This window comes from Protopterus annectens, chromosome 2.part1 (genome assembly GCF_019279795.1).
Source record: "Protopterus annectens isolate FY-2018-M chromosome 2.part1, PAN1.0, whole genome shotgun sequence".
In the NCBI taxonomy this organism is placed as follows: Eukaryota; Metazoa; Chordata; order Ceratodontiformes; family Protopteridae; genus Protopterus; species Protopterus annectens.
This window is the reverse complement of record NC_056729.1, coordinates 1081638823-1081652306: the sequence shown is the minus strand read 5'-3', so window position 1 is coordinate 1081652306 and position 13484 is coordinate 1081638823. Positions and strand designations below refer to the sequence as shown.

Sequence of the window (13484 nt, the reverse complement as noted above, 5' to 3'; positions counted from 1 at the left end):
GTTTTTTTTTGTTTTTTGTTTTTTTTTTGTTTCTCTCTCTTTCTCTCTTACCCTGTCTTTCTCCACTAAATGGATTGAACTGCTTTGAATAGATTGCATCATGGATTTTGTAAGTGATGCACATTATCAGGTGATGGCCTCTGCACCAATCAGTGTCCACCACTTGCTACCTGCATGCAGCCTGTTGTGTAGTACTTCCAATTACCACTGTCATGGTAACCCACTACAATAAATTCCTAAATCATGTGAGTGTGGTCCCTTTACCTTTCCTGTATGGACGACATCCTTTCTGTGTGTGGCCAGCAGTGTTACAGACAGTAGGTAGCAATACCTCTTACAAGAGGACTTGCGGACATAGGCCAGCTGCATATTTGAATAAGGTTCCAGACCTGCAGACAGTGTGAGTAGTGTTTTTATATGCATTGTATACCGCTAGTGTTACAGGGTTTGTGTGTGCATACTAGTTTAGCATGGAATGCAGTTTGTCTGCATAGCTATCAACTGTGGGCCTATCCACATGATGGCCAGAGGATTGCCTGTTATGTTTTGTCTGTCCACCACACAGGTCTTGTCTCAGATATATCACTGGCATTCTGTCTGTTGATTGCTATCAGTATATGGCTACATCCATTTGTGTTTCTGATTTCATATTCCTGACTAAGGGTATGTTGCAAACAATCTTGTAACACCAGCAACTTTCTTAGTGTATAACAACAATATTGCAAATATGGCCCTGTGTTCCGGTCTCTGTCCACCTATATACCAGGCTTTGTCCATATGACATGCAGTAAGAGGTTGTTACGTACTGGCCAGTGATTATGTCGTGCTGCCATTCCTGCCATCATTCCAGTGATGCTGTGGTCCCCACATATATTGTTGGGTAGGGTCCATATATATATGTGGGCTACAGCCGTTATATGCCCCTGTATGTCAGTCTATGGGGGTGGGATATGCACAATATATAACCTAGGCTGCTACAACATGTGAGGGATATCAATAGTAAGACACCTTAAGGTATATGGCTGTACATGTTCATACATTTCACCTTGGGAACATTGGTAGCCTAGTGCTTACTGTCATACAGACTGTTCTGTTTGTCGGTGTGATAGTGATGTTTTAAGTTAAGCATTATTATGTAACAGGTACATCTCCATTGTGACAACTTAATTCTTTTCCCCCTAGGGGTTGCGTACAGAGTGTAATTGGAGGCTGCTGAACTACATCTGCATTACTTACTGTTGATTTATTGTTATCCTCTGGCCCAGTCTTTCTTTACTGTTGTAATACTTGAAGGCCTTGGCCTGGACAGCAACATATGTTATGTTTTCGGATTACTGTGTGAAATGATCTGCTTGAGAGTTGCATTACTCAGTTAGCATGTATTTCAAACACCTAACAGCTCTATGACATGGCATATACAACTGTAATAGTACACAAATGAACATTTCTTATATATGCAAACCTGTGTTTGGTGTCATATCCTTTGACTTCTCTGTGGGTATATGTTTCATGCAATAATTGCCTTTTGTATGAGACAATCATACACTGTCCATTTTGAAAGGTGGCAACTGTAGGAATACTGGCTGTTCAATATGCTGTGCCCCCTCTAAATATGTATCTTCCTATACATATCTATATGTAGTAATATATGTATGTGTGTGTGTGTGTGTGTGTGTGTGTGTGTGTGTGTGTGTGTGTGTGTGTGTGTGTGTGTGTGTGTGTATGTGTATATACATATATATATATATATATATATATATATATATATATATATATATATATATATATATATATATATATACATATATATATATATATATATATACATAGATATATATATATATATATATATATATATATATATACGTATATGTATCTTCATATATGTGTGTGTATATGTATCATTGGAATGTTTATTGCTTCCACATTGTACATTTCCTATGGCAGCCAGACTCATCATCATTATCTTCTTTCGGCTGTTCCCGTTAGGGGTCGCTACAGTGGATCACCTGTTTCCATTTCTTCCTGTCCTCTGCATCTTGCTCTGTCACACCAACCACCTGCATGTCCTCTCTCATGACATCCATAACCCTTAGCTTAGACCTTCCTCTTTTCCTGTTACCTAGTAGCTTCATCCTTAGCATCTTTTTCCCAATATACTCAGCATTCATCCTCAGCACATGTCTAAACCAACGTAATCTTGCCTCTCTGGCTTTGTCTCCAAACCTTCTAACCTGGGCTGACCCTCTAATATACTTATTCCTAATCCTGTCCACCCTCGTCACACCCAATGCAAATCTTAACATCTTTAACTCTGCCACATCCATCTCAAACTCCTGCCTTTTTGTCAATGCCACTGTCTCCAACCCATATAACATAGCTGGTCTCACTACCCTCTTGTAGACCTTCCCTTTCATTCTTACTGGTACTCGTCTGTCACAAATCACTCCTGATACTCTTCTCCACCCACTCCATCCTGCCTGTACACTCTTCTTCACCTCTCTTCCACACTCACCAATACTCTGAACTATTGACCCCAAATATTTAAACTCATCCACCTTCACCACCTCTACTCCTTGCATCCTCACCATTCCTCTATTCACCCTCTCATTCACACACATATATTCTGTGTTAGTCCTGCTGACCTTCATTCCTCTTCTCTCTAGAGCATATCTCCATCTCTCCCAGGTCTCCTCCACCTGTTCCCTATTCTCACTACAGATCACAATGTCATCGGCAAACATAATAGTCCATGGGAACTCCTGTCTGATCTCATCTGTCAACCTGTCCGTCACCATTGCAAATAAGAAAGGGCTCAGAGCTGATCCTTGATGTAACCCCACCTCCACCTATGGTAGCCAGACTGTACTGCATGATATGTTATTGATACCATCCTGACATCGTATAGGTGGGATGGATTACTGTTAACTTCTTGTGGCTATGTTGTGTAGGGTCCTGGGTATGGTACTTGCAAGTGTTGGTATTGTGGTGCAAGGCAGATTTGTTTGACTGTGGGGGAGGGAATGATATCAATAATTACAAGAGGTACTTAGATTGTGCCCCCTCACCCCCATTAATGGTGTCTTTGGTCATATATGTATTTGTTGTGTTCTCTTATATATCTATAGATATATATCTATATCTACATATATATATATATATATATATATATATATATATATATATATATATATATATGTACATGCACATACATCTACATATATAATTACATTTCCTGCACTGCTAAATGACTTTGCTGGATGATATGTTTGTAAAAACATCAGGGTTATGTATATCTAACCTAGCTTAGTAGTAAATCACTTTGGCTATGGTATGCAGCATCCTGCGTTCGAGACTTGGAAAGACTGTTTATTTTGTTGCTGGGCAGAACAAGGGCTATTGTATGTAGAGTTATTAAGGCACTTTTAAGCAGTTTTAAGTGGGTTTGCACAGGTTTGTGTGATGGTAAGCAATGCTAACTTCCGGTTACAGTTTCTTATACTCAGCTTCTAAATTGCTTAACATGTGTAGGCATTGCTTACCCCCATGCAAACAGGCTTAAACCTGGTTACTGCTGCTTAAAAGTGCTTACTCCTGCTTACCCCATGCTAATTTTTATAAAAGAAAAGATAAAGGGTTGCTAGGAATGTGGTAAAAAAGGGGCACAAAGAGGGAAAGACAGTAGGGAAAATAGCTAGGTATGTGCAGGACGGGTGTAGGGAAGGTACATAGCTGCCCATTTCTTTTACAGCAACAGCTGTGCATATACACTGATTTGAGGTAAATTTGGACCCTCATACCCCTGAGAGAGGGGAGAGGACAACAATAATATGTTGTGAAACCAGTTAGACCAAATTACATGTGTTCAGTGGACACGTGTGCAAAATGGACAGCTATGTATGGGGCGAGATTTTTTTTGGGGAACAGATTGCCCTTTTTTTTTTAAGGTTTGACTGGGATGTTGGGGAGGTAGGTTGGGTAGGATGACAGACAAGACTGACAAGACAGCATACAGGGGTGGTATATGACACATGTGTGGGGCAAACACCTTGGATGGGGAGGAGTGTTTAGAAGTTGGAAGCCCATGAGCCCCCAAATGAAAACAGTGGGAATGAGGTCCCCACCCATGGGCAATCACCACTGCACCTTCACAGCCCCAAAGGTGGCTGTGCTGGTGGCTGGGTAGGAGGGTCAGGCTGACCCTCTAGATGCACCACATGGCCCTCAATCTGGTGTAGCAGATCTCCAAACTCCCTATGGAGCTTGCTATGCACCAGACCTTGGACCTGATGACAGGTGACAGTATCCTGTCCATGCCAGCTCCCGGGGGAGTGAGCTCCATCCCCTGAGTCAGTTCCACCCAAAGGTTGTGCCGGACCAGCGAACAAGGAAGTCCTTGGGTTTGCCCTAGACATGCTGGTGCCCAGTGCTGTGGCCAGACGAGGTGGAGGAGGTGGGTCCACTGGGACTGGCCTTACCAAACGTACCATGGTGTTTCAATTTTAAAACATATGTGGGTTAGTAATAGTTAACACATTCTAGTATTAGGTATAACAGCATGCATAGATATTCCCATTAACCCAAAACACCAGATATGGAACAGTTGTATAGCAAACAGAACACATGCATATATGGAACCACAGTGGCCATTACAACAGCATGCAGGTACATTGATGGCAGCATGCCACCAATGTGGGAGTATTTCAACATGGCACATGCATAGAAACAAATTTCAATATTTATCAAACAATAGGACATATGTCCCAACAGTAGATTTAATTGTACACATACCGATTGAGTTATGTATTTAGTTTATTGTTGCAGATATGGTGGGGGGGGAGATGTCAATTAACAGCTTGTATATCCCTGTAGTTCTCATTACTTTCTTAGTCAGTGCTGTAATCTGTACCTTACAGGTATTATTACACTACCCTATGTCCTTAGTTTGGACAGTGGTATGGTTGTAGACAACTGTATACATGAATTGTGTTTTACCTGCAGTATACACCTCTTACCTGGTATACCTGTAGATGGATTGTTTTTTAACATTTCCTGACTGTTTCTACGCATATACCCAGATTCTAGGTTGATGTTATGCACATACCTCTCCATCTCTTATTGCACACACTCTGGGCAAGTCTTGACAACATGCAGGTGAAACTGGGACATATTTTGACTATTGCCCTCATAAACTTTTGGTGAGTTGCTACAATGACAGGTTTGTTTTCATATACATTTTCTGAATATTTACAGGTTTGCCAGTCAGTTATATGTCATTAAATGCTGCCTAAATGTCAGAGACCATCACACTGATTTGCCAGGGGGACATGGTAACAGGCAGCAGATATGGGCCAATTATCTTGACATTTTGGATAAATCTGTACAGGTGAGGGGTATGAGTCTGCATACAGCTTACTACCACTTCCAGGATTTAAACCATGGCTGTGTCTGCTAAAAATAAAACAGTGTACATCACAGTTGAGTGTGGTATATATATATATATTGTTGTGTATCTCTTCTCTGATTTCTGTCTATAAGTCTCCTGTGGTTTTACAATCTGACCTTGTAATTACAACACTCTTATACAGGGTTTCCGAGACAGTTTTATTATGTAGCACTGTGTGGATGACAGTGATGAGTAATACCTTATTATTCAGAGAAACTACAACACTAACAATGCCATGCAATACCAGACTAAAGAGTACCAGTCCAGGATTTCAATCTTTTATTTCTAGGCATAGTTTTCGTATCTAACAGACCTGTGGGGGGAATGTTTGTTAACACTACCTGAATGTTGCCGTACATATTACCAGATTCCACATTATTATTATGCACATGCGTCCCACCCTGTTACTGCACACACTCTGGTCATAGCTTCACAACATGGGGGTGGAGATGGGACATATTTTGCTTACTATTCTCATAACAATTTGGTGAGTTATTAAAGTGACAGGTTTGTTCTTATAGATATATTTCTGACAGTTATGATGTCTGACAATCAGTTGTATATCATTATTTGCTGCCTAAACTTCTGGAATCATCATCCCACTGATTTGCCAGGTGGACAGGGTGACAGACAGGAGAATTACGCCAATTATCTGGACTTTCTGACAATATCTGTACAGTTGTGGAGTATGATTCTGCATACAGCTTACTACCACTCCCAGGATTCGAACCATGGCTGTGTGTGCTAAAATGCACCACTTCATGTCTCAGTTGAGAGTGTGCTATTTGGATTATGTTGTCTATCTTTTCACTGTTTCCTGTCTAAGTCTCTCTCAGTTGTACAATATGACCTTGTGATTACAACAGTCGTATACAGACATTCCTACACATTTTATTTATGTAGCACAGTGTGGGTAACAGTGCTTAATACAACAGTACTATTAAGAGAATGCAACACTACATTACCATATGATACTAGAGTAAACACAAGCAGTCTAGGAGTTAGACCTTTTTTGCCAGGCTGTTACCCTTTTATTTACATACAACCTATATGAGACTCTTCCTGCCATATTGTCTGGTTTATTCAGTACATGCCATACACAATACAGGTTTTATACTGGCAATTAACTTTCTACTACTTTTAGATTTATTTCTTATGACAGTACATGCAAGATTATTATTAACCTGCGTTGTGACACAGCCTCTGCAGCCTACAGGCATGATCTTCCTGATTCACAGCCCACTCTTCTGCCACTGTCAAAGACATAAAAGGAATACTTAGCCATATCTATCCATAATTCCAACCTTTGTCTGATGAAGGAGAGACATTGTTCCCTCTGAAAGCACTTACTTAATAAACCTGTGTTCTTAGTTTGAAGAGCCGGCTGTGATTATTTCATCATCCCTTGCTATTTTTGTGTTCTATCCATAATATACATGAACTGGCAATTATTAAACAGGTTTTAGGATGAGTACTTACACACAGCTGGGACATCACCCAACTGCCTAGCTTCTTAGATCCACTGATCCAAGAGCTCTCTCTTCCTCCGTTTCAGGTTGGCATAGTGATGCCTGACCTGCTCACCAGTTCGAGGAATGCCAGTGGCACTGGTGAGGTCATGGGCGAGACAGTTCCAGGCTTCTGCTTTATATTTGGAACCCTGTTTCTGGCCCTGCAGCAGACTCTGTTCATGGTCTTTAACGAGGAATCCTGCCATGACTTTGGACTCCTGGATGCCCCAGCACTGCGCTCGGAAGCACAATCTTTCTCCAACACCAGCCATAGTGCCTAGAGGAGGAAGCTGCAACCAGTTATGAGATGTATTCTCACCTGTGGGGTTTAAATAGGGCCAATTTCCCATACTTTGCAGTGATTGCATGGTTTTGAAAATGCTAAGCTATGGGAAAACCTGCTTAACTAAGGTGGCATTGCTTAAAGGGGTATACCAATGGGCAAATTGATTTAGCTGGGCTACACATTGCTGACACCTAGTAAGCAGGAGTGTGCAATGCTTAGCATTGCTTGTTTTTAAAGTTGCACTCTATTTGCTGTTTGGCATTGATTTATCATTCATTACATGTTATATATTTGTTTGGTATCTGTGATTCATGTGTACGTACACTGTATGGAGTCCTTGTGTTTTTGGGGGGATTTCACCACTTTGTTACAATGACACCTCACATCAGGACTTAATGCAGTACTCCAGTTCACATATATATGTTATGTAGTAGATCATATAACATAAAACTGTTTAAAGATTCCTTTCACATGTAAATTGTGATTTTGCTATAGTGAGGATCTGTTTTGGGTATACCTCAATTTTATGTACAGCTATGATGGCTTACTAGTTAACTGCTGTGACTATAATGTACAGGGTCCTGGCATCAAGACCTGCAATGCCTGTTTATTTTGTTGCTGGCCAGAGCAGGGGCTGTTGGATACAGAGGGATTAAGGCACTTTTAAGCAGTTGTAAGCTGGTTTACGCAGGTTTGCATGATAGTAAGCAATGTTAACTTCTGGTTAAATATGATTACAGAGAGTTAGCTTCAAAATTGCTTAACCTGTGTGCGCATTGCTTACCCCAGCACAAATGGGCTTAAACCCACTTACTGCTGCTTAAAAGTGCTTGCCCTGCTTACCCCCCAAACTAATTTAGAAATAAATGAAACATGGATCTTGGGAAAGTGGTAGATTTGGACACTCTCTGAATTTATTATTCATTACACAGTATACCTTCATTTAGTATCCCTGATTCATGTGTACATATATTGTAAGGGGCACTTGTGTTTATCTGTGGATTTTACCACATTACTACAATGACACCTCACATCTGCACTTAATTCAGTGCTTCAGTTCACAAATATATGTTATTTAGTAGGTTATACAGCAAAAAAAAATGTTCATAAAGTGATTTCACATGGAAAATGGAATTTATTACAGTGAGACTCAAACCGGAAATGACTGCTTGTAAAGTGAACGCTCTGACCACTACACTATTGCAGTTCTGCTTCAGTTGAATATATCTTGCTATTTATCTTCTTGTGCTATTTATGCTATAATATGCATAGCTAAGCAATGGGCAAACTCATGCATCTATGGTTAAATTTAATCTGTTTGAAAAAAAATATATACTGTTATTTTCTCTAGGAAGGGACAGGTTTCACTTATTGCTGTGGATTTCAGTATGCATCTGCACATTTGGCAGACATCCTAGCAACCCCTCATACCCCTCAACCTCTTCAGGCAAACTATCTGGACAAAGCTTTACAAAATGAGGTACAACTATGGACATATTTTAATTATTGCTCTTATAAACTTGGGAAAGTTGCTGGAGTAACAGGATTTGTTTTACTATATGTTTTCTGACGGATTTTGGTGTCTGAGACTCAAATGTATGCCATTATTTAATGGCTTCAATCCTGACATCATCCCATAATTTCCCAGTACAAATGGGGTACAGGCCAACTATATGGGCAACAAATCTGGACATTCTGTGATGATTTGTACAGTTGGGAGGTATGCAAACTCCTATGAGCATTCTCTCTCATTGTAATTGCTGAACGGCACTTCCTGAGTGCAGGGGCATGTGTATTGTGAGAGATCTGCTATCAGACACCCCGCCCTGCACTCGTCCATGCTCCATGTCTGTTTAGGAGCACAGGCAGTGCGCCTTCATTACTATGCATGCCGTGCTGTCCTTAAACGGTTGTTTCTGTGCAGGAATAACTTATTCCTGCACGGGAGATTAGTGAATCCCGGGGCTTGTAAAAACCTTTATGAAGCCCTCCAAGTGTCTTGGTTAGGCAAGGGCATGAAAAATATTGGTATACTTTTTCTCCTAAGTATTAATTTCTAGATTTATCCATATAGTTCTATTTTGTGTCTTTGTTGTAACACCTATACAGTAATACATAACAGAAAAGAACTCAAAGCATATTATTTTGGATGACAAATACAGGTGATGGGAGGTAGTCTGGCATTTTATTAGTTAGCAATCTCTTATTTGTTGCTTGGGAGTTTGGATGGGCTATAGAAATATATATATATATATATATATATATATATATATATATATATATATATATATTAAATACAAAATTAGCTCATTAAGCATATGTAGTACTTTTTAATGTGGGAATTGTGGTAGGTGGTGATGAGGGGACTCTTCTGTTCACTCTTTGGTGTGGTTTGTGTATTAGTGATCCCATCCAGGCATTTTATTTATTTATTTGTGGACCAAGTAGGTATGTTCTTCGAGATCAGCTGTATTTGCCAATGACTTTGGTTTGTAAAGAAAATGCCTGAGAACTTTGCAGAACATAGAGTCAGTATGGCTGCTAGATGATTTAACTATGTACACTAAGCAAATGCTTAGAAAAAGGAATTGGTAAAAAATGTAATATGCTATAACTTAATGATTTATTCATGCATGGCAAATGTTAGGGTATTGGCGCTGATATATAATCTTTTGTTTTATTTGTTACATGTTCCACATTGGTTTGAGTGGAATTTTTTCCTTTGGAATCTGTGATTTCTTTTCATCATTTTATATTGATTATTTGTTTTTTATTAATTATCTTCAAGGTTGAAGTTACATTTCTTTACCATATGGGATTAGATTTCTCACTGGTAAAGGGATCATCGTGGCAGTCATGTTGTATAACTTTCTAAATGAATTAGATATGCATTTTTGAATTTTTTATTATTGACTTTAAGTTAAAATAGATTTATGTATTGTATCAGTCTGTTTTATAATTAATGCTCGGGTTTCTTTCTAGTTTGAGATCTTAATTTCTGCTTTCAAAAAGGTTGTATATGAAGATTTGTGTTAATAGTATAAGTCTAATGGTGGTAAATGATAGTGTATATATTGCAGCGGTAAAAAAAATGTTTTTTTCTTTTTCCTTTAAAATCTGTCTATCCATAGGTCAGCCTAGAGACCTGGATCATATGGCTTCTATATTCAGTATTAGGACATTTTGCTGTGGGCAGCTATATTGAGTATACTAATTAATTCATTTTGGAATATATTACATTATATAAGGTTTAGGAGTATGTGTTTAATTCATACAATAAAAAAAAGTAAAAAATAAGAAAATAAAGAAGCTGGTGGTCTTAAAAATTTGTTGATGAGCTCAGTCACAATAATTTCCAAAAATCATGAAACCCCAGGTAGTGTTTCAAATCAACAACCCTTTATTCATCATAGACAAACTATCCTCAGTAACAAAAAATCAGAAACATTTTAACAATGTTAAACCTATCAACTTTTATATACTTAAAAGTAGGTGTGGAACATATCTTTATTGTTTAATTTTAAACCAGCCTATTCAAGGCAAACAGTATAAACAGGGGCATAAAAGTGCATTTTAGAACAAGTACCCACCCCCACGCACTACTACTTATTAGATCAAATAAAATCCTAATTAAATAAAACACTACCTATCTATCTGCAACCCACATTCCCAAACCAGGTATTAAGAAAAGCATAAAATACACATAAAAATACTTTTTTAACTAAAATTGCTTGCACCTATCTAATGCAATAAAGTCATCAGGTTTGTGACAATAACTAAAATCAATCAGATGACTGCAAACTAGGAGCCATAATCGAAACTCCTAACGATGTGGACATCCTACAAAAGGGCCTCACTGAGACAGATGCCTGTTGTCAAAGCCATGGCCTCAAGCTCAATACCAAAAAGTGCATTGTCATCCCCTTTGGTAAAAACTCTGTACCCATGAACTACAACATAGGCAGTAGTATACTTAACACCAAAAGTGTAATAAGAGACCTTGGGACACAGGTGGACAGTAGTCTCTCCTTTGATAATCACATCGCCACAGTAGTCAGGAAATCCTTCTATGTGGCACACCTCATCAAAAAAGTTTTCTCATCCAGGAAAAGAGGTCATTGTTCCCTCTACTCATCACTCATTAGACCCATTATAGAGTACAATGCCCCTTTTGGTATGTACCTCACAAGACATCTACAACAACTGGAATGGCTGCAGAAATACCTCACAAAGAGGATTACAGGCCTCAAACAGATGCCCTACACAGACCGTCTCAAAAAACTCCAGCTTTACTCCGTCACATATCGCCTACTCAGAGGTGATCTCTGCCTAACATACAAAGCTATGTCAAACCCAGAGGTGTTGGACATGCTCCACTTAAAGAAATCCCAATCCCTCCAAGCTACACGCTCTAGGGACATAAACCTTGTCACCACAATAAACAGAACATGCCGGAGAGATAGATTCCTGTCCCAGAGACTTCCCATACTCTGGAATAAACTACCTATCTATATCAAACAAAGCTCCTCATTAGCACTCTTCAAGAAAAATCTTGACAATTGGTTGGGAAATAGGAAATTCACCCCGGGGATCACCTCTGTGGCTCTGCTCGACAGTGGCACAGGAAAATATTTTCTTTGGTGGCAAAAGCCAGGATACCTTTTTGGTTGGGATTGTATAGGCCCCAGGGCTGATAGCCTAGTACCTACCTATGAACCTATGAACCTATAAGAAAAAACACATAGCTATCTAAGTAGACTACTATAAATATAAAAATACATCTGTCTAATAATATCATCTAGTAAGTAAATATCCATCCATGTGTATTAGTGTTCATAAGCAAGTAAGTAATTAACAGCTCAGAAAAAATGTCAGTGCTTTGCAAAAAAAAAAAAAAAAACTGTCATGACAGTTTTTATGTTTACAACCCCAACATATGTTTATACAATGAAAACTAGTAGAAAAAACACAAACAATACAGAAAACATTGGAGTTTCCTTGTTTACTTTTTGTCCTAGATATTTTAGCAAATGCTCATTGTACTGTGTTATAAACATTACATTTTTAGTGAGTGGGTTCACAGAAATTATGGCATGCCCCACATAGTGTGTGTTTCTACATAGTGGAGACACCATTTTCTTCCAGTTTTGTCATGACAGAGTCACAAAATCTTACCTTGCTGTCATATCAATTTTCTTACCTACCCTAAGTCTTGGGTTTACTGAAATGAACATTCTTCAGTCACATATTTGAAGAATGCAGAACAACAAAATAGTTTGCCTTCTTGTTTCCAGTCCATATAGTAACTATTTGCATGAATTTAGAAGAATTTAACACTGACATTGTAACTAATAATGCTAAAATGCACTCTTCTGTTAGTATTGTTCATTTAAAACAAAAAGGACATGTATCTAATGCATTCCCATTGTATATAATGTCAATCATTCAACTTAACAGTTTTTACCCAGTTTGAAATACAAAAGTTAATTTCATGTTGTGCTGTACTTTAGGCTAAAAGACATCTTTCTCGCCTATTTTATAATTATTCTGCTTTACTTCTGGTTGAGTTTAATTACTCTATCTTTCTCTGCTGTATTGTAAGCAATTCTTGGAAGTTTAAGAACTATATTCCCATTAGGAAATACATGAATAACATGCCATTTGAAATGTTATGATAAGAGAATGTTTTATAGTGTGCTTATGACTTAATTGGAACTTTATGTCGCTGCATTAAAAAAAAAAAAACATTTTCTAAAAAAGTTGGTATTCTTATGTATCTATTATCCATTGTCTGCTAGAGACAAGACAAACCATGGCTAACTTCTAAAATTATTGCAGTTTAATGTAGCATATTTTTTTCTTGTATTTTTCATTTAATTTCTGTCATGATGTCCTGCATTGTATATGTAAATACATTATTTGTGTTGCTCTTATTGACTAAGCAATATGCATAATGAAATGCTTCTCGCTGACTTGGTTAACAATGCAGTTTGCATGGTCAAATATGAAAGCATTCAAGTAACTGATGTTTTTCGTTCACACAGTTCATTTGATTTTACTGATTACACCTATTTTTCTTTCAGCTAAATGAAACTTATACACGCTTTTTACCTGGATTTCAATGGGCTAGCATAAAAGCATTCGGGTAATTAAGTCTACTTGTTGCCTTCATTTCAATATTCATATTATGGTATGTAAAGAATCTTAGAAGAAGTAAGTTTATATGAAAGCAAGACTTCAG

The 13484-nt window shown here is 38.2% G+C and overlaps 1 protein-coding gene across 1 annotated transcript in view; it reads left to right on the top strand.

Moving 5' to 3' along the window:
• LOC122794937 (mucin-22-like) overlaps positions 1-13484 on the top strand; it is a 450015-nt gene that overhangs the window by 323936 nt on the left and 112595 nt on the right. The window contains exon 5 of the mRNA XM_044063532.1: positions 13327-13388. Within this exon, the coding sequence (XP_043919467.1) occupies positions 13327-13388 (62 nt within the window). The remainder of the gene's footprint in view (positions 1-13326; positions 13389-13484) is intronic.